The sequence below is a fragment of the Parasteatoda tepidariorum genome, chromosome 10, assembly GCF_982258835.1.
Source record: "Parasteatoda tepidariorum strain Cologne lab strain chromosome 10, Ptep-v5.0, whole genome shotgun sequence".
Taxonomy (NCBI): Eukaryota; Metazoa; Arthropoda; class Arachnida; order Araneae; family Theridiidae; genus Parasteatoda; species Parasteatoda tepidariorum.
Window position 1 is genome coordinate 786,131 of NC_141764.1, and position 22,939 is coordinate 809,069.

The 22,939-nt window shown below is 31.5% G+C and overlaps 1 protein-coding gene across 6 annotated transcripts in view; it reads left to right on the forward strand.

Annotated features, from left to right (window-relative positions):
• The window catches only part of LOC107453173 (histamine H1 receptor), a 434,537-nt gene that overhangs the window by 286,856 nt on the left and 124,742 nt on the right, over positions 1–22,939 (forward strand). The window contains exon 4 of one of the 6 annotated variants that reach the window (XM_087153196.1): positions 5,877–6,183. The exons of 4 other annotated variants lie outside the window; for them this stretch is intronic. Coding sequence is in view for 1 of the 2 variants with exons in the window: in XM_071184614.2 (XP_071040715.1) it covers positions 16,574–16,777 (204 nt within the window). In the remaining variant the exon portion in view is untranslated. Of the gene's footprint in view, positions 1–5,876; positions 6,184–15,684; positions 16,778–22,939 lie in introns of those variants that run through there. One more of the 6 variants, XM_071184614.2, reaches the window with a different exon arrangement.

A 22,939-nucleotide genomic window follows, 5' to 3' on the forward strand; every position in this document is an offset into this window, starting at 1 on the left:
GCATTTATCTGTAGTTTTGTTTCATTTTTGCACGTTTAAGATATAAAATTCTGATTTATTGTAAAACATTTTTTGACTGATAATTCTTTACTGACAAAAAATTCAGTAATCACTTATTAATATAATATAGGTTAATGCAGCGTATTTTGCCAAATATCGGGAATTTTTCAAAGAAATTGAAAAAATTGTTGCACATGATTTTATTTTATAACCGTCGTTGAACAGCCGACCCAGTTTTATGGATTTACGACTACTAATGTTCAACTCCGTATCCCTGTCATGTTGAACCCAATCCAGAAGACAAGGGAACTCCTTGATCGAGCATTGGAAGAAAATAACCTTCGTGGAGCACTTTTCGATGAACCTAACCCGCATTCGAGTTACATGGAAAGGAAGACTTCGAGAACCTCCCACGGTTAGCCTGATGGCAAGATGACTCTAACCCATGATCCGTCTACCACTGAGGATATTTTACGTCAGCACTGTGGTCGGTGCGAAACGGATGCGGAATTCGTATCGACTGGGATTCGAATCCGGTTCGCCTCATTGAAAGGCGAACGCCGGGGAATTGGTTTCAACTTTATTTAACACATGGTCAATGTGGCTATATTTAAATTTCTAAATTGTACTAAAAAGTTAAAATTTACCCAGATAGAGAAATAAGGTTTATTATCACTCATCAAAAACTTTTAATGTATGCCTAAAAAGGTTTCTTATGCTGTTTACCTGTAAACCTTCTAATCTTGAAACGAGATCTGCGACCATCTGTTTTATTATACGCACATTGCCCTCATCCAAAACCTTGGAAAACAACCTTCTATATAAAAACCTTAAATCGAGGTTGACTTAGAGTTTACAAGTGTGAAAATATCCTTTCATAGAGCTAGTCTCAAGGTGAAAATAATCTTAAATGTAGGTCATTATAAGGTGTCTTTTCGCAAAGTCTTGTGTGCTCAACTAAAATCCACTTTGTCATGAAATTTTAATGGACAATGCAATTGGGTATAATATGAAAAAAGCACAACTACTTCCACTTACTAGGAATAACATTTACCTTTTAGTTTAATTAATGAACTGATTTTGAAGTATGCTTACTAAATTCATAAACTTCGGTAAAACAACAATATAAATTATTTCCAAAGGAACTAGACTAATACAATTCCAACCTGGCGAGTAGCGACTTATAAACAAGACACTTCGTTTGATGCTTTTACTTATTGCAAGAAATCAGGTTCGCAGAAAATGCTGTTTACTAGTTAAATTTAGTAGGAATAACACGATCTGTGACGTAGGCTATAGTATACCCAATTGGATCCTATCGCTATCGTGACGTCAGCTAAAACGTCATTATGGCCCTAAATGACCATTTTGACAATACTTTTTTAAAAAGCCTTAAAAAACAATATTCAATCCCTTTAGGAATAAAGGTTTGAAACTGCAATATCTTTGCTTTATTGAAAAAATGTTTTTAGTACAAATATTTTCATGACACTAAAAATAAAATTCCGACACAAGGATTTGCTGCAAGGTCTGGGGTAGTGTCTGCCTTCTGGTACGCAAAATTATAAAACTAATGGAGTTGTTCCAAAGGAAGAACCGATTTAATGGTAGCAACCTTCCCCTAATAATGTACGAGGACAAATTCTAAAATTAATGAAAACGATGTCAGAAAATTTTTTTATCTTCATAAGCAAACAATATACAAACAATATATATTGTACTTTGAAAACCATTAAACATTTTACCTAACAAATAATTGTTATACACTGCATCTTATCATCTTACAGTCCCTGGCCAAATTATTAGACGCACTCTAAGATTTTATGTAAAATCTTAATTATCAGGTGATACTCTATACAGCTTTATTGTTTTTACACAGACTGTTTGCACTTGTTTACGTTAGTGTATCAATGGGTTAAATGAGACGATATATAATATAAATTCGACGATTGGACAAATTAGACGATATATTATATAAATATGGAATATTTATTATATCAGGTAGTATATTAGTATATTATAATAGTTGGACCAAATTATTAAGTAGTGTTTTTATAATGACATGTTTTGCACGAGTTTATAGGCTATACTTTTATAGTTAAACATACATGTAATGGGTTTTCATTCAGGAAATTTTTTTATGTAATTTCTATCTATATTTATTTTCAACGTATTGTATTGTATTTTTAACGTGTGTTAACCAATTGATACACGAACGTGGTAAAATGGTTTCAGTTCCATAAAAGCACTAAAGCTGTATAGAGTATAACCTGATAATCAAGATTTTACATCGAATCTTAGAGTGTGCAAAATAATTTTCCAGGGACTGTAAATACATAATTTATTAAATCAAGAACAGAAGAAACTTTTTGATTCATAAACGAATAAAAGCTAGCCGAATTGCTTTTTTCATATTTGAATATCTTCTATCAGTTATAAAAAATCATATAATTTTTTTTTCTAAATCAAATAAATCTTATTTAAACAAGATTTTGTTTCTTTAATAGCTATCGTTTGCTTTTAATGACTCAATTCGGATTAAATATTCAGAGAGCATGAAAAAACTCATTAAAAATGAAAGTTAAATGTTCTTATCACTTAAAATAATACCATTAACGATTAGAAGCTTTTTTTTAAGCAACTAAATGTTAATGCAGCTAACAGAGGGAAAAAATTTAAATCGGATTCAGCGATTTCAGAATATTAAAAGTTTTATGTGTGAATATTTGTTAAGAACAAATACGACCAAAAAAAGAGAGATACTTGGTTAGTATTTTTTGTCTTATTTTTAATAGCGAATTTTATGAGGATTAATATGAGATAACCTTGCACATGCATTTTTTTTCTTATTTGAAAGTTTGAGCTATCTATTTTAAGAAGTGTTGTTAAGTTATAACTTTATAATAATTTATTTAGCAAGAAGAGGAAAATATATTTTAATAGCCTCAAATTTTACTTAAAACTATAGCTGCAGATTTAATGGTATTTTGTGCCTTATAAAATTATTTCTGAATTTTTTATTGAAAGTTATGTTCTTAGACTCCACTTGAAAAATGCAATTATAGTGATCAATGAACTTCTGAAACTGGAGGGCAAATTGAAAGGCAATTAATTTACAGTTAGAAAATTAAAAATTTATGTGTTAAAAATTGTAAAAATAAATAATTATTATTAATATCTGAAAACAAAACGTTTTGGCATTTAAACTTCAAGAGTTTAATAAATGAAACGTCTTGAAATTTAAATGTCTTTTCCATGAATAAATATAAGCATATTTATGTTGAAAATTACTTGCGGAGGTTAAATATAAAATTTCTTCGAATTTCGATACTTTATGTTTGCCTTTTGGTTTTATTTTTGTATCAGGCGTTTTTGCATCAGTATTTAAACAATGCGCTTAGTTAGCTTTAGTTGGGTATTTCATTTTTCTCAAACTATCGTCCGCTAACATTTTGCAACGATGCTTTTAAAACACGAACTAGAACTGATTAAAAATGCAACTGAAATATTAAAGCATGAACTGGAACATAATTAAAACAAAACTCTGTTTGAAAAAACTAATAATACTAACGTTAAAAACTTAACAAATTTTTCAAAGTCTTAAACATAACAGTTCGACCAAATAAGATACATCATACTCAAGAACAAATTAAAGTTGAAAAACATCGGTGGCGTAACTAGATCACTTAAAAAATAATACAACAATAACGAAGGCGCAACTAGATCACCCATCGTGTTGTAATTTATTATCGTTTTCAAATTCCAGAAATATAAATGATCTAGTTCATCGCTTTTAACAGATGCTGTATCCATGACAGAGCATATTAAAATGATGAAAAAACTTGTTTCACACAAGATGATCCAATCAAAAAATCACGAAATGATCCAATAATCACAAGTTGATAAAAATAAATATTAGTAGACATGTAAGTTATTCAAAAGATAGTTTAATTTGTAACAATCTGTTTGAACAAAATTTCGTATTTTGGATATTGCGCCTGAAATACGCGACTCCGGAAAGTGCTGTTTCTTTGCAATCCACCAATGAAAATGCGCAAATAGCAAAAACTAAACACGATTCAAATGAGTGCTCTAAACATTTCTGTTCTGATAATAAATTTTAATTTATATCTAAGATGATTTATTCAGAAAATTTGCCATTATGTTTTTCAAAAAAAACATGGTGAAACCGGGTGGTGGTATAAAATCGGGTACCTTGGCGAAATTAGTTTCGCTTACTAGAAAAGAAACTCTGATTACACTTCATTAATAAGGAAGTATGACTTATCATATTGGCGTGTTGTTGATGACTAATTCATGCTGTTTGTGTAGAGAAGTTTCAACTCTCTAATGTTCTCTTGTTTTTAAGCTATCTTTATTTATTAGTCATTACAGTTATAAAAATTATTTTTACTCCAGCTATGCATACCTTATCAAATAATAAATATTTAGCCCGAGAAGTACACTGTGACCCGTGGTTTCCTCAGGGGATAGAGCTTTCGCCTCCCAATCAGTTGAACAGGGTTCGAATCACAGCGATGGTTGGTCGGTACGAATTCCGCATCCGGCTCGCACCGACCACAGTGCTGACGTTAAATATCCTAAGTGGTAGACGGATCATGGTTTAGAGTCCTCTTGCTTTCAGGCTAACCATGAGAGGTTCTCAAAGTCTCTCCCTGCATGTACCGCAAACGAGAGTAAGTTCCGTCAAAAAGTCTTCCTCGAAGGTAAATTCCTCTCAATACTCGATCCGGGAGTTCCCTTGTCTTCTGGATTGGGTTCGAAATGACAAGGCTACGGAGTTGAACATTAGTAGTCGTAAGCCCAAAATTGGGTCGTCAGCTCAACGACAGTTACAAAATAAATATCGAAATATATAATATCGTATAAAACAGAAATGTCTGCTACTTATTCGCTGAAATTTTAGCATTTCCGAATTTCCCACAGAGTTAACATGTGTGCCCTTTTTTACCCCACTATTATAGTAAAACCGGTTAGTTTGAATTTTCATTGAACAAAAAGGAATTTATAAGAAAAATAATACAGCTATTACTTTTCAAGAATGATCTATGGTGGCATACAACTCAGCAATCATGTTGGTAAAATTAGATCCTTTCTAGACAACTGTTACAACTATCTCCTTCGACTCTGAGCTACCCGGGATTATCCCTAATATTTTACAACTATAGTGTTGCTAAAACTAGTTTACTATTAGAAGAAGAAAAAAAGAAAAAAAAACGAAAATATACTTTAAAAACAAATAAGAGAAACCTATCTTCTTGCAAATATATATATATATATTCTTTTAACTGATATTTATTTTCTGTTGATTTATAGTTTTTGTTGCTACATTGATTTCTATCATAAACTACGCGGTTTTCAAATCCAGTGATTTATTTTACATTATTTATCAATCGGCGTTGATAAAACCCCAAAACTGAGAAATTACAAAGATTACTCGATTCAATTTTTCACTTCAAAAGTTTTTATGTTTTTTTTCGCTCTTTGCCTTAGAGTCTTCGTCAGTTAAAAACTGAGACAAAAAATTCTCATCATTCTAGTAGATGCCAGTTTCTCTTACACAAAGTTTTCTTTACGGATCCCGGTTTTTTCCTGATAAGCACTCCGGAACTTGGAGCGAGGAATGAGTCTCCTGTGTTTTCCTCAAAATGGAAGGAATATGAATCCCAGGATTCTTCTGATTACTCTCCTTCAGAATCAAATAGTTATATCTTGCAATAAAAATAGTTCATGGTGTCACTTTCATTTCTATTTTCGTGAAATTATTTTTCTCTTTAAGATGTTTTACAGAAATTTCTAATGATTGGGTTGCTTGAAAGTAATTGCAATGAATTTTTTTTTTCTCCATTATATAGGAAGGACGCCTTCCAATGGAAGGATGTCAGATTGGTCACAGTTTCTCATTTTTCCAAAGTTTAGTTAAATAGAAGATCATTTTAGTTCGGTTACACCATAAATTGTGAAATATGATCGAAAAATACTTCCATGGTGCAACTGACTGTACCAAAAGACATAAAAGACATGTGGTAAAAAGACATAAAAAACTTTGACGATGACTGTAAACTGAACGGTATTTGCTGACGACGCCATGTTTTATTTTCAACTCGGTCTCTGTGTTTCGGGATGACTCATTCATGTTGTTTCAAGTATCAACTCATTTAGGTAGGTAAATGTTTTATTTGCATTCGTTAGAGTTAATTTATTTTATGCTTTTAAATTTGGTTGGTTGTATAAATTGGTTACAGGTATGTCATAAAATAACCTACTTCCAGAAAATAATTTTGCTACGGTAAATAGCAACCTTGGATGGTATTTGAGCGCTTTAAAAATACCTAATAATGGTGAAACTTTCCTCTGCTTTTATATATAACAAAAGAATAAAAATCGGTGTTTTGTTTCTTCAAAATGCCTACTTTTGGTGCAACCTCCAACTGATATTTGGAGCTAGAGAGAATAGGGGAGAGAGTAACGGAGCAAAAATTTCGAGTGTCGGGTTCTAGATTTGGTTCCTAGGTGGCGCACAAGGTGTATTTAATAAATCTACATGTACACCCATGCTGGCAACCATTTTTATGTACAAAAAAATATTTTCACGCTAGGTATCACAAAAGATATTTTCACGCTAGGTAAGTACTTATATAAGTATTAGAATATTACATTGTAACAAAGTAATTTTGTTCAAACAAATAAAAATTATTAACCGAATATCCAAGTGGACACCTTAATTAACATTTCAAAAAACAAGATTAGTTTTGTTAATTAACTAGCATTGTTTTTAACAAATGAAGCTGAAATGGCGTCTTGGGGACGATTGTAACAGCTGAAAATAAATAATCTTATGTTTACAAACCATTACTTAACTCTTTAAGAACCACCAATAGTTTCCTACATCATTTATATTATGCTGCATGTGTATTATTTTATTTGTCACCTTTGACAGCATAAATTAAAATTTTTAACCCCTTAAAGTTAAAAGTTTAACCCTTTAGGTCTCTGCTCATTATTATTTTTACTCCTAAAATATCACTACTATTTTGATCAATAAAAAAATATATAACTAAGATAATATGTATAATTAACCATGTTTTAGTTGAATTTATGAACTGTTACAATTGATTCCGTAAGTGGGGGCAATTGTAACAAGTGCACGACTGTCAAAAATTGTTGATAACTAATATAATAACATTTAAACTAAGGTATTTATTTTATTTTTTCTAGTAGAGGATAGTCTACTTTACTCGTCTGTCAATTAATACTAATAATATATTGATATTTTTTGTTAGTTAAAAATAGTTAAGTAAAAAATGTTACAATTGACCCCACTCTTCCCTACTAAAATATGGTAAAATTGAGCTCCATTTTATGAAGCCAGCAAAGAAATACCGATTTTTGGTGCCTCGGAATTTTTAACAATCTATGTGGGTAGTAAGCATTGAAAATAAATTATTTTTGCAAAGTAATTCAAGTAGTACGTTTTAGGAAACTGGGTGCGAAATTCGTCTCCAATGATCCTTTTAAATTATATATGATGAAATGAATAAGTGGACCATTTTTTGCCCAAATCAGTTGCTTAAAAGAATAAATATTGCATTTTCGAACTGATACAAATATGGAACAGATTTATAAGAATATTAAATGTATTGGAGCATGATGTTACGTTTTACAAAGATTAAGCGTGTTAAGAGGACGCCATACCGAGGGAGAAAATTTTCCTCTCAAATTCTCCTTCGTTACTAATTTGAAGTGTAGAAAAAGTGAGTTAAGACAAACTTAGAATAAGCTATGAGGTTTCAAATACTGTAAAGAAAAAATTCATAATATACAAATGAAAATAAACTACGAGATGACGACTTAGGATTACGCAACGTTCTCTTCCAATAATTTGTTTACATTTCAATATTTTGAAGAAGTTTTTCAAAGCAATTGAAACTTTATGATGTTTGTCGGAACTTGCTTTTTTCCTTCTTCTTAATTTTAAATTAGTAATGAAGGAGAAAGATAATTTGTGACGAAAATTTTCTTCCTCGGTATGGCGTCTTCTTAAGATTTTGTGAGTGCTGCTTGTCAAGAATGCATTTTTTTTTTCGGATTTGTAATCAACTCTCGTTTTTTTAGGTTTTAAAAATAGGGAAATTGGGTTCGATTGAAACCTTCGACATAGAACTGCGATGGCTCAAGGGATAGAGTGCTTGTCTTCCATTCAGGCGAATCGGGCTCGAATCCCAGTCGATACGAATTCCGCATCCGGCTTGCACCAACCACAGTGCTGATATCCTCAGTGGTAGACATATCATGGGTTAAAGTCCCCTTGCCGTCAGACTAACTCGTTCTCGTGGTCTTCCTCTCCATGTAACGCAAATGCGGGTTAGCTTCATCAAAAAAGTCCTCCACAAAGGCAAATTTGTCCCAATACTCGATCCAGTAGTTCCCTTGTCTTCTGAATTGGGTTCAAAATGACAAGACTACGGAGTTGAACATTAGTAGTCGTAAACCCATAAAATTGGGTCGGCTGTTCAACGACGGTTATAAAATAAAATAAAATCCTTCGACATACAAAAAATGCAAAATTGTAATTTGCATTAAAAAGTAATAATTGCAAAATGATTAATAAGATCTGACACCGAGTTAAATAACTTTATTTTAAAATGTACAATCCTCTAGAACTCAAACAAACAAAATCAAAGACGTAATAATAACAGTACAGGTAATTTTAACCTTTTAAATTCGGGAAACAAGAGTATTTATAGGAAAACGATAACTATATAACCAATATCAATTTTATACTGATGACAACCAAACTAATATGAAAATTGTTATGGTAAAACTGGATCCTCCCAAGTGATTTTCCATGTGATGAAAATGCTCCGACAACAATGGAAAACTGAGACGCCATCATTAGAAATTTATATATAGTGAGATAAAAGACTCCAGAAGGATAAGAACCCTTTTCAATTGGAGCATTTTTAAAATATGAAATTATCGATAGATTGCTGATTGTTAACACATAAAACTACTTCTCATTTATAACTTCTAAGGATGTCACACATTTTGTATTCATAAATTGATTTTTTTTTCCTACTATAATTAACTATTTTAACTCAAATCCAAGAAATACTTCATTTTGTTTCAAATGGCAAAATTATTCTTAGGTGAAATGATAATAATTTTGTTTTTATAAGCAATATGATTTTTCTTCTTCACTTTTCTGAAAAATACCTATTTTTAAAGGGAAAAAAACAAAGCTGAAAGTAACCAGGGAGAGCATAGCATAGAATTCAGGGGGGTAAACCTCCCGGCTTATATCCATTGGCTAAATGGGCCTTAGTTTGGATTGGATGGCATGCGTTGCTATGGCAACCGCTGCTGTTTTTCTTTTTATTGTTCACTAGCAGGCATTTTTAATGTATTTACATCATAATAATTTAAAGTACTTTTATATTATTTTTATTATTAACGTATAATGACTGTCTTGACGGTGATTTCAATATAAATATGAATGCTGAAGAAGTTCAAGTATTGTTGAGAACAAACAAAGCTGAGTGTTAAGTAACAAGGAAGCACATAGCCGAGCGAGCAAGGCTTTTTTTCTTTTCAATAAACAGTTTCACATTTGTTTTAATCTTCCTATTAATACTTATTTCCATCTTTTTATTTTTTTTTGACACACATCATCTAACAGATGAAGCTGTAATATCTACAAAGTGTAAAGAACCAACTAACATGATAACTTTTCTTTTCCTGCACCAGCGGTTCGATAAAAGGTAATAAAACTCTTTCATACGCCACCACTTATTCGTTTTGAGACGAAGAAAAAAATATTACTAGTAGTACAACAACTACAAGTAGTTTCTGTTTCCCTTTCTAACTGGCTGCAACACATTCCCTTTCATTTGGCGATAAAATGTCACCAAAACAAATAAAATCATACAAAGAAAAAGAACAGTGTGAATACCAATCCATGACTTGTGATCAGAGAAGTGGACTACGAGTGACCAAATAGCTTAAAAACATGTTACGGAACAATAGTTTGCAAAATGGAACGAGTACATAAAGCGTTTTGTGTTATCTTTGAAGGTATTTACTGCAATTCGAACGCAAACACCAGTTGCCATTTAGACACACTTTTTCCTTTCAGATTAGTTTTATATACAGTCCCTGTCCAAACTATTCGACGCACTCTCAGAGTCTATCTAAAATCTTAATTATCAGGTGATACCATAGAGCTTTAGTGTTTTTACGCGACAAAAACCGGTTTGCACTAGTTTACGTTCGTGCATCAATTGGTTAACACTGTAATGCAATACGCTAAAAATAAATACAAATAGGAAGTATATAAAAAATCTCCTGAATAAAAACCCCATTACATGTGTGTTTAAATATAAAAGTATTGCCTATAAACTCGTGCAAAACATGTCATTATTAATTGCGTCATCATATATCATTATTATTATCATACATATCATTATTGTGCGTCTAATAATTTGGACTCTTTATTATAATATGATAATGTAATACCTGATATAATAAATATTCTATATTTATATAATATATCGTCTAATTTATACAATTATCGAATTTATATAATACATCCTCTAATTTAACCCATTGATACACGAACATATACAAGTGCAAATCTGTTTCAGTCACTCAAAAACAATATAGCTGTATAGTATCACCTGATAATTAAGATTTTACATAGAATCTTATAGGGTGTATAATAATTTTGCTATGGACTATATATATCTTTATATATATATTTCGTCTGTTCGTGTGTATGTCACTGAACTCCTCCTAAACGGCTGGACTGATTTAAATGAAATTTTCTGTGTACCTTCAGAAGGATCCGAGAATGGTTTAGATTCACAATAGAACATTCTGCCACAAACCGTTCCAGCGGTATCAGCGAAAATCGAAATGGAATTTTCTGATTGGTTAAAAGTTAGCCATTGTTTTAAATTTTGCTGTACACGAATCAGTTTTCAAATATCTTGAAGATAACAACAGTGATATTTTCTATCCTATAGCTCTATTCTTTTAGAAAAGTAAATTACATATACTTTAATATTTAATCATAATTCGGTTCTTTATTTCAGGTGAGCACAAGCACGTAAAATCAACGAGAATAAGTTTCGTAATTATTGGTCGTATCACGGATTTAGTATTGTGAAAACTGTTTAATAAAAATCAAGGCAAAAGCAAATTTTATTCATCTTGCACGCTTTTAATAATTATTTATATTTAGTATGCAATTTTAGCTCAATTTAGTATGCAATTTTTCATTGCTGACAGTTGTCATTTGAAAACTATTAGATTGTTTATTATTACAAAGTTTGCGAATTCACATTCATTTTAATTATTTCATTTAAAAAATAGGAGTAGACTATATTTGAGGGTGCCCCTTGATTCTCACCAAGTTGTGATAGCGGTTGATCTCCAAACTGGCCGATGTTGAATCCCAATCGTGATTCTGATTCGTTCAAATTTCAGCGTTATTTTTAAATGTTCAACGGTATATGTAATTTCAGAAGTCCGTTAGTTCTATGTTGGATACCGGCTGGTTAGGTTACTTTTGCTTCTGATCAATAGGATCGAAGGTATGTGGGCAGTCATAAAAAAAGGACTTTAGAAAAAAATGTCACCGCCATTCCGATACCACAGACGCCATTTTCAATTCGTATTTCGCCGAATTTATGTGGCGATGGAGGAACACAGATTCTATTCATGATAAATTTAGACAGTATCTAACTGCTATTAGAGAATTCTGTGCACCTAAAACTGAGGAAATTCAAGCTTAATGAATAAGTGAGATGTTTTTTTTCCTTTTCTTTCTGTGCCTACTCCATTAATTTTTATTTCGATTCAAAATGCATTTTATTGGGTTTATTAATTTTGCTTACATTGGGTTCATTGCAATTTTATAAAGTTTTGGCCGATGTCTTGCTGAAATTTTCCAATGTATTATTAAAATATCATTATGTTTTGGCAGCCATTCCTGTTACCGCGGTGTTCCGCGCAAACAGGAATGGTGATAAACATAAGTTACCAATTTCGTCAAGGGGCACCCACAAGTATATTTTTACCAAAAATAGATTTTTGTTTTAAATTTTATCATTATTATATTTCTTATTTAATTTATTTCATTTTTATTGCTTTTTTATTATTTAAAATAAATACGTGAATTTTCGAATTAGCAAATTTGCGACCACTGTCAACTTCTACATTTCTTTTTGTTTGAAAAAGAATATTTGCAAAAATATGCCGCCTAAACGAATCGCTCTTAGTCGATCAACATCTCAAGCACGCAAGAAGAGAACTAACCGTGTTTCAGAAAAATCGGAGCAACGGGAAGAAAGACTTGAAACTAATCGAGTTGTAACTAATCGAGTAATTGCTTTAGCCCGTTCCTTAGAAACGTCTGAGAAACAGGAAAGAAGACTTAACAAATCAACTACGCACTTATCAAGCCCGTTCGTCGGAAACATCAGAGCAACGGGATGCAAGAATAAAAATCAATCAAGAACGCACTTCGCTATTCAGACGCCGCCAATACTCTGATTTGAATCTCAGTGCATTTCACTATGATCCGACAACCAACTATAGTCTTTCACCCAAGCGTCATCATCGGAAAAATGAATCAATTATGTATGTTTTGTAGTGCTCTCAAATTTAAGAATGAAACAGCTGGAATTTGCTGTTCTGGAGGCAAAGTGTAACTACCAGATTTAACGTCGCCAGCCGAGCCATTATCAACGTTGTTATCGGGTCAAGCAAATCAATAGAAACTTTTCTTGGCGAATATAGGTCAGTACATTCGTGTTTCCAAATGACTTCATTCGGTGCTGCTACAAGTATCGGTGCGCATATGGACAGCTAGAGTTATTTATTACATTCACATGCAATCCTGCTTGAGCTAAAATTAAAGAGCTTTAGTAACTTAGGCAAACATCATCGGATCTTCATGATGCATTATCACACGTGAGTTAAAACAAATATTAAGCTCTAAACTTGGTTTTATTGCGAAAAGTCATGTTTTTAGAGAGACACGGTGTTTGATGCATTCTATTGAACGGCAGAAAAAGAGAATTGCCACATGATTTGGCTTATTGAAAAACTCACAGCAGGACAAATTGGTCAGCTCATATCAGCAGAAATATTCATGACGCCATTGATCCAGAATTATTTCAGATCATCATCCAAAATATGTTTCATGGTCGGTGTGCATCACCATACATGTCTGTTTGAAAATGCACTAACGATATCCTAGAGAATTAACTGTTGAGACTATCACTGGGTTTTTCACCATTAAATAAAATTCTCTATTCAAATCATAATCACAAATCTCATTTACACACTTAAATACAAAATTTAAATTCAAACTGAAAGCTTTGCAACGCACGCAGGGTACAGCTAGTATATATATATATATATATATATATATATATATATATATATATATATATATATATATATATATATATATATATATATATATATATATATATATATATATATATATATATATATATATATATCCGATAGAAATGATAGAAATAGATTACGAAGATTTTAAATCTGGAATGGTTTAAAATGTTATGCTATCAGCGGGGTAAAACAGTAGAAATTTACAAAGTACTCGTTGCACGTTCGGAATATTCGAGATTGAACTCATTGGACTGGAGTTTTCTGAGTGTTAACAAGCTGCATTTATGCGTTACGCTTAAAGAAAGGGAGGAAAGGTTAACTGGTTTCCAACTTAAAATCTGTCTAGCCATTAGAGTGTCTGGTCATCCCCATGGCCTATTAAACTCTGGAGTTGTTTTCGAATCAAGGACATGGGTTTGAATTTAGACTACTTCTGGAAAAGTGATCGTTGCGTTTTTGAGTCGTACGGTCTTAAAAGCACGTTTGACTCACTCTTCATTCCAGAAAGAATGGGATATTTATTCTGAACTAAAAGAACATTTTTGCCCAATGCTCGATTTAATTTTACAACTCCAGGAATAGGATCACTACCTAATCTAAAATGATGAGACTAAAAGCACGTTTTTTTTGTTAATCTTCAGAGAATATGTTAATAAATTTAAAACTTTAAAATTTGATTACTTTTATACCAATTCGATTTTTGTTATCTGCTGTTATAAGAATTTGTAGCTGCAGTTTTAATTTTGTATTTTATTTTATCTCAATTCGTTTTTCCGTTGCATCCAAAAAATCTGAAGAAAAAAAAACCTTGTAAATAAACTATTTAATTACTTTAAAGTTTTGTGGAACTTTAAACAAAAATAAACGCTGTCAACATCTTCAAACCCAAAAGTAGATGGCTGCAAAAAAGGAATCATTTTTCTAATGCTAGTAGTTTCTACTAAACTATATCACACAGCTGAAAATAAAAATTCAAATTTTTCATAAAATAACTAAAAAACATGTGTTCGTGGTAAAAATATAATTATTTAAGGTTGCACTTTAGACATTTTTCTAAAAACGTGTTAAGTTTCATACTGTCATTCTGCAATATGAAAAGGAGAAGTTCCCGTAGCAAAACTTTTCCAATTCAAAAGTGACGTTGATGACAGTCATATTTTTCATTGACGTTAAACATACCATAAACGGTCAAAAAACCATTTAAGAACTTTTGCATTGAAAATGCGCTTATCATCTTATCGTTTTTGCAACACATTTGACTTCATGACTTGTTCTAACAACTATATTCAGTTAATATTCTATTACTATTTTTAATATATTTTGTTCGTTTAGAATAATACTTGTCGTGTAACTATTTCTACCACAACCGGGAGGACAATTTATTGCTTTATAAGGTTAACGGATCAGAAATTACGATGTTATGCGTGCTCAACGTATTGCATTCGATAAGTTGCACATATCTGCAAAAACTTGCGTAGTGAGTTCTATCAGAATAACTGCAAATTCAAATTTCAAGAAAGGACCTGAAATTTTAGATTGGCATTTTTGTGTCAGAAAAAGTGTCAAAAACTTAATGTTTTGGCATGTAGTTTATACTTTATTTGGATAGCTTTACTTCATTTCTAACTAATTGTCAGTTTTTACACAGAAAAATGTCAAAACAATAAAGACAGCGCAAGTTCTTAGATGAAATAATATTAATTATAAGAATAGTTATAAGAATTAGAATTCTCATACATTCTTCTAATTATAAGAATAACTATGAGAATTATCGATAGAAATAATAATAATTAAAATAAATATGTTTGCGGAAAATGTACTATGGAAACACCCTGTAAATGCAAAAAAAGTGCGTTGAGCGAATTCTTATTCTTTGTGTTTGTAATACATAAAAATGGGCAATATACAATTTTGTTTCATTATAATAAAGTTTTTCTTAGTTTTTTTCCTTCCTAACACCCACATTTCATATATTCAGTCAAGAGACATAAAGTCCGGTCGGTATAGTAGAAATAGGTATAGATGATAAAGTATGTTTAGCGTTAAATTAATAAATACTTTTCAATAATGATTTTGTAAAAATTAGTCTAGCGATCTTCCTTATTACAATATAAATCATAAGAACCCTCAATTTCTACAAACTTGGGAAGAAAAAAAAACGATTACATGAAATCAATCCCATAAATATTTCAGCCAATTATAACATCTTTTTGTAAACGAATAATCCTTGAAAATATCTTTTAGCCGCGAATAAGAGATGAGATTTTACTCTTTTTATGATAACTTCAGCGTTATAGGCGGAAATTCTTTTTTTCTTCTCTCCCTTACAGTTGTGCAGAAATAGAATAAGAAAAGACGAACCGTTTCCGAAACATAGAAGCGGAAAAACGGAAATTTACAACAAACTTCCTGGAGAGCTTGTTGCGGTGGGAGGTTACAAGGGAGTCAGTGGCTCCCTCTGCTTGAATAAGTGGGGGTGGTGAGCTCCAGAAATAGTTTTCATTCGTTTCCACCATTCCACGCATCAAAGACCTCTTCGATACTCAAAGGAATATTCCGGATATTCTGTGCTCCCTCTCTGAATCTATGGGAGATTTATCCCATGGAATAATATACATCTAAAAAGAAAATTCCATTTTATTATCTGTGACGTTCATATTCGCCGATATATTACTTTTTTTAAAAAAGAAATGTCGAGGGAAAAAATAAACCAACTTTTTTTTCGGATGCTATAAAAGTTTTCGTATGAGTAAATGGATTGAAAAAAAAATTTACTCACTTCATTCTGAGGATTTTATTAATTTTTAAACCGGTTATTTTTTTATTTCCATTTAAAACATATATATTATGTATTTTTAATTTAAAGTGGATGATTAAAATAAAATGAATGCTTATGAATTATATTCAAAAAATGTATTCAAACAATTATTAAACTAAGCAAAATGAATTCGAATTATATATTAAATGAAGCTTTGAAATATTAAACGGTATTTCTCGCTCGGTAGATATTATCCCCATAATGTTTTATAAGACAAATTGGATACAAAACTTTCCATGTCGTCCTCATTTTCTCCAAGGTTATACTTCTGCTGTGACATTTAATTAGTGTTTGATATAGAGAAACATTCATATGGAAAACATGGAATTTATATCCGATACATATCAGTTCGTGAATGGAAGTGAAGAGATCGAAGATATATCGGAGGGTTTGTTAACTGAGAACCCAATTATCGGCGTGCCAACAGCAATAATTCTTTCTTTACTTTGTTTGTTAACAATATTTGGCAACGCCGTGGTCCTTCATGCCATTCGTACAGAAAGAAGGCTTCAAACGGTAAGATTCAGATTTTAAAAATCAGAATAATCTAGAAATTTATTGTTATATCACATTATCACTATTTTCGTTCCACAAAATGCCTATATGCAGTCCCTGGCATAATTATTAGACGCACTATAAGATTCTTCGTAAAATCTTAATTATCAGGTGATACTCTATACAGCTTTATTATTTTTACGAGACACGTTTGCACTTGTTTACGTTCGTGTATGAATTGGTTTGCAAGTTAAATATAAATACAAATAGGAAGTATATAAAGAATTTCTTGAACCCATTGTATGCATGTTTAAATATAAAAGTATTGCCTATAAGCCCGCGCAAAACATGTCATTATTAAAAAACTACCGGCTTCTAATAATTTTGTCTCATTATTATAATATACTAATATAATACTTGATATAATAAATATTCCATATTTATACAATATATCGTCTCATTTAACCCATTGATACACTACCGTAAACAAGTGCAAACAGTCGCGTAAAAACAATAAAGCTGTATAGAGTATCACCTGATAATTAAGATTTCACATAGAATCTTAGAGTGCGTCTAATTTGGACAGGGACTATACGTATGGTGTATACAGTTTCCTATTTTCAAACTTTTGAGCATTCTATAATATTTTAAAAATAACTTATATAACTTAATTTTATACTTATTTAATTCTCCTCATAAAACTTTTTTACGGTTCACAATAATGCAGAAGCTAATGTAAATGGTACGCTAGATATTTCACAAAAACATTTATGTCTTTCAAACAAATACCCATTTATTTAAAGCATTTGCCAATGACATTTTAAAAATAATGCCTCCACAATTCTTATGCGTATTTAGATCTCCGTATTCTTCTGATCAGAAGAATACATTTTAAGAGAAATCTAAGAAATGTAGAATGTAAGTACAGAAATGTAAATGAATGGTATGGCTAGTTGTATTTCTTGAACAATTATTTCGTTTCACAAAATACTTATTTCATGTACGGTATCTAGAATTTCTCAATGTCACTTTAAGAAAAATGCGAATATAGTTTTTTTTTTTTTTTGAAAACCTATTCGAATAATCCTAGAAACTATAATGATACAGAAAGAACCCGAGAATTTTCCATAAACTTACGTTAATTTCATAATTAAATATGCCGTATAATCATCAACTTCATTTGTTACTCAAATACCTATGCTATTGGTGCTTAAATGTTTTTAATGAAAAATTAATTTATGAAGAAATCATGTTCATTTTTAGTTTTTTTTTCTTACAATTCATTCTAAAGGAACAGAAAAAAAAAATTGGAATAAAGTTTAGTTATTAAATTTCTCTTGAGCTTTTTTTCTGTAAATATTTTTTGAACTTGGAGCAAGTTTCACATGAGGTATTTTAACAACATATATATATATATATATATAATATATAGTATTTTTACTAAGTAATAATTATTTAAAATATCATTTATATTGTTCAAACAATTTTGATGAGTTCACAGCAACCATAATTTAATATTTTCGCTTACCAAAGGGGCGGATATATTAAATACAATTTTTGATTGTATCTCATCATGCATGAAGCATTTTTATAATACGTTCGACTGATATTATGCTAATTGGTGCAATTTTGAAATAAATAATGAATACCACACCGGATTTTCTACAGTTTCAGACAACAGTTTTCTAGTGGTAAAGATAGTGTATTAATATTTTAATGAACCAGTTTCAAAGTGATTTTTGACATCACTCAGAATTTGAACAGTAGATTAATGGTCAAATTGCTAATGCATGTATGTAACGAAACTATATACTGAAAAGTAAAGTTAATCAAATTCCTTTAGGAAACTTTAAAAAAATCATAATAATAATTTTAATGCTAATGCTTTTTAACTTAATTAACTTTGGTACTGTGTATCAAATAAAATTAAAAACAAAATTGTACTAAAAAGCAAAATTAGCTAAAGTTTGTGGGGGGGGGGAAGTATTTATTCTTTTAGGGGAGCCGTTAAATTCACTATACTTAATATTGAAACACATTATTACTTTTAATTCATTTTTATAATACGTTCAACTGATATTATGCTAATTGGTGTAAATTTGAAATAAATAATGAATTCTACACCGGATATTCCATAGTTTCAGACAATAGTTCTAATAGTGGTAAAGATAGTGGATTAATATTTTAATGAATTAGAGTAAAAAGAGCTTTTTGACATCACTAAGAATTTGAACAGTACATTAATGGTCAAATTAGGAAAAGGTCATTTTCTTAAGACCTCGTCGATTTCATCGATTTCATTATACCTGTGGGGACAGTGGATATCGACCCCGTCAACCTTCATCTCTGAAAAAGTACCCCACCATACAATCGAGTTAGCATGTCGTATATTCTAGGGAATTGGAATTGTATTTTTGTAATGGTAGACACACAACAGTTCTCCCCACCAGAATTATATCTGCGATAGCTAATTCGATGAACGGATACCTCCAGTTGATTCAAGACTGTTTTATGAGAAGCCGGGAGAGCTGTATTACGATCACCGTACTTTTTGAGTACTGATCGTGAAAGCTGTATTAAGTTCACGGTCGTGGTCGCTCCTGTGTTGTCATTCGAGTGAATACGTTGTATGTTGTGTGTGATCGAAACTGAGTAGCAACAGCGTGAGAAGGTGGATAATGTCGCAGTCACAAGTAGCAAGTCAACTTTTCCATGTGAACCATCCATCAAAGTAGGCTTGTTCAAATCGTAGTGGGCTTTTCTGCCAAGGTAAGCGAGTTCACATCACGTCCGGATCACCAATGTGGGGAGAGTAGACATCGACAATGTCTTCCTTTATCTATGAAAAGCTACCCCACCCCCACCATGGAATCGAGTTAACATGCCTTGTATACTTGTGAATTGGATTTAAATTTTTAGTGGTAGATATACTAAAAGTCCTTATCGATTATCGACCATTGATAAATGTACTTCGCGCAAAACTTAAGTTTTGGAGATTATGTAATAGGTACTGAAAGTACTGATGCAGGTACAGAGTATTTTTTTTTATTTCTAATGGCAAGGCAAAAGGTACAAATAGAAAGATGAAATAAGTAGCATATAAAAAAGGTACATCGTACAAAAGTAAAATACAAAAGTATAATGCTCTGTACCTAGCCTTCGCAAGGCACAGAGTATTATACTTTTATATTTGATAATTATTTAAACTGCATCGAAAATGGGCAGTTTTAATATAGATACTGTAGAAATAGGTGTTTTACTGCTCCTCGAAAGAGACAAATACAGGAGAAAATTATTCGATAATGGTAAATTTTAACTATCATGAGTCAGCAATGTGCCAAAGTGATACTGACTAAGTAAATTTTTATTCTGACGGAATTAGCTATAAAGAACACATTTTGTTGAATTAATAACGCAAAGCCACCGGAAAAGGTGGCAAAAAAATAAATCAATAAATAATTTGAATTTTTATGTCTTTTTTAATTGGGTAATTGCGCGCCAAGAGGAAGAAAACCAATACCCGCGCATTTGACCTATGACATCACGGCAGTACTAGCTAATCTTTATCAGTAATATGGGGTATTAAAGTTGGGCTGAGTTTCTCTGCATGACTTAAAATGTTAATTAACGTTTAGCGAATTAAATACAGAACCGTATAGCGCATCGAATTTGTTCTTTTACCTTTATTATTTGTTTATGTATTTTATTGTAACCGTGTTATGCTTTGAGTACCTGACAACATCGATCCAGAATAAGTTTTTTTATGTTTCACATGGTGTCTACGTCAATATATAGGGTTAAAATTGAAATATTTGTGAAATAATATAAGCTGTGTTACTTAAGAGAACTTTACAGGCTTGGCTTACTCGAAATAGAATGGAAATAACAGTAGCTAAAGTAACCAAATGCCACATTTCAACAACCCATCGAGATACTCACACTACATCACTTGAAGGTATCTAATTGTATCGGTATATAACTAGAATGATTTCGTAGCACTGATTTTCATTTTTTATTCACCCCTACAAAGAACGCATATTCAGCTTGCCCTATAATAAGATAAAGAGTTTTTTATTTCTGCGTGTATTTATTATTACACCAGAGCAACTTGTGCTGAGTCGTAAATTTTGAAGAGAAAAGGACAATTTTTGCCCTCGATCCTCAATATTTTTACAAAATTCCAATTACATCATTCAGGAGGGACATTGGAGAAATGGAATTTTTTATGGATGCTATTGTTTTGATACAAATTAGCTATTGTTTTAAATAAATCAATTGATGTGGGAAGAAGCCTTCGACTATGTCATCCTGCATCTACATACCCTTGCCAAATTATTAGACACGCTAAAGGATTCCTTGTAAAATCTTAATTATCATGTGATACTATTCAGCTTTATTGTTATGACGTGACTGTTTTACACTTGTTTATCTTCGTGTAGCGATTGGTTAAGATTTGTAACGGAATACGTTAAAAATAAATACAAATGGGAAGTATATAAAAAACCTCCTGAATAGAAACCCATTACATGTATGTTTAAATATAAAAGTATTGCCTATAAACCCGTGCAAATCACGTCATTATTAAAACTCTACAGTGCGTCTATTAATTTGGTCTCATTATTATAATATAATACCTGATGTAATAAATATTGTATAATGTATCCTCTAATGTATCCCATCGTCGAATTTATATTATCTATCATCTCATTTACCAATACGATACATACTAACCAATACGATACATACTAACGTACACATACTGCTGGCTTATAGCTTCGATTATTATAAAAGAAAATATTGCACGTTCCTTACTAATTAAATGGATACTTGCAATTTGAGAAGAATTGAAATGATTATGCCTCATCGTGTGATTAAAATCAGATTTAATTGACCTGTAAGTGGCTTCACATTTGCCTGCCGAATATGATTTGCTTCTGAATTGACAAATACCGCGATTTACCTACAATGACGTCACTTGCAAATATCCAAATAAGATGAACTTGAAACTTCAGATAAACTTAAACAGAAATCCAGGTTATCTGATAATTTGCCAAGATTTAATAGATACCAATAATATTAATATAAAGTACTATATTAATATATTTTGTACGTATAGTACCCTCACCGATGCTGTACAGTTTTAATATAGATACGTTGAATGAAGGGTTTTTATAGTCTCTTCGAAATTGATAAAAGAAGTAGAAATCTCTAGATTATGGACCCTCCTGGATTATGGACCATCTCGATACTGAATATAATTTTTATTTTGATGTGATAAACTAATAAAAACGTGTTTAATTTAAACTAATAATGGAAAGCCACCAGAGATTATTAAATAAAAATATTGTAATCATTTTACGTCGTTTATTTATTGTGTTGGAAAATATCTTTTAATTTTTGGCATCCGTTTGTAGTCTTGTTCAGTATCTAGTTTTTGTTTTTACCCAGTATGAAGAACGGCTATTCAGCTAGTATAAAATAAAAATTTAAAAAATGAGAAGTTTTGAATGAAATAAGGGCGTCTCCCCCGAACAAAAGCATTTTTAAAGCCTGTAGAATTTTTTACAATAAACTAAATAATAGTAAAATTGACGACCTATCTTTAAATACGAAGCAATGAGCCGTGATGTCTCAAGGGATAGAGCGTTCGCCTTCCAATTATTTAAACCGGATTCGAATCCCAGCGATGACAGACCGATATGAATTCCGCACCACACACCGCGCTCACACCGACCACAGTGCTGACAAAAAATATCCACAGTGGTAGACGGATCAAGGGTTAGAGTCCCCTGGCCATCAGACTAACCGTAGGTGGTTTGCGTGGTCTTCCTCTTCCTGTAACGCAAATGCGGGTGAGTTCCATCAAAAAGCCCTCCACGAAGACAAATTTCTCCCAGTGCTTGATCCAAGAGTTTCCTTGTCTTCTGGATTGGGTTCAAAGTTACAAGGTTACTGCGTTGATCCAAAATTGGGTCGGCTGTTCAACGACGGTTATGAAAAAAATTAAAAAAATACTAAGCGATGACAATAGACGTTCAGAATGAGAAATATTTAAAAAAAAAGTTTTATTTTATGTTTATATCCGTCGTTGAACAGCGGGCCAAATTTTTGGGTTTACGACTACTAATGTTCAACTCCGTAGGCTTGTAATTCTGAACCAATCCAGAAGACAAGTAACCTCCT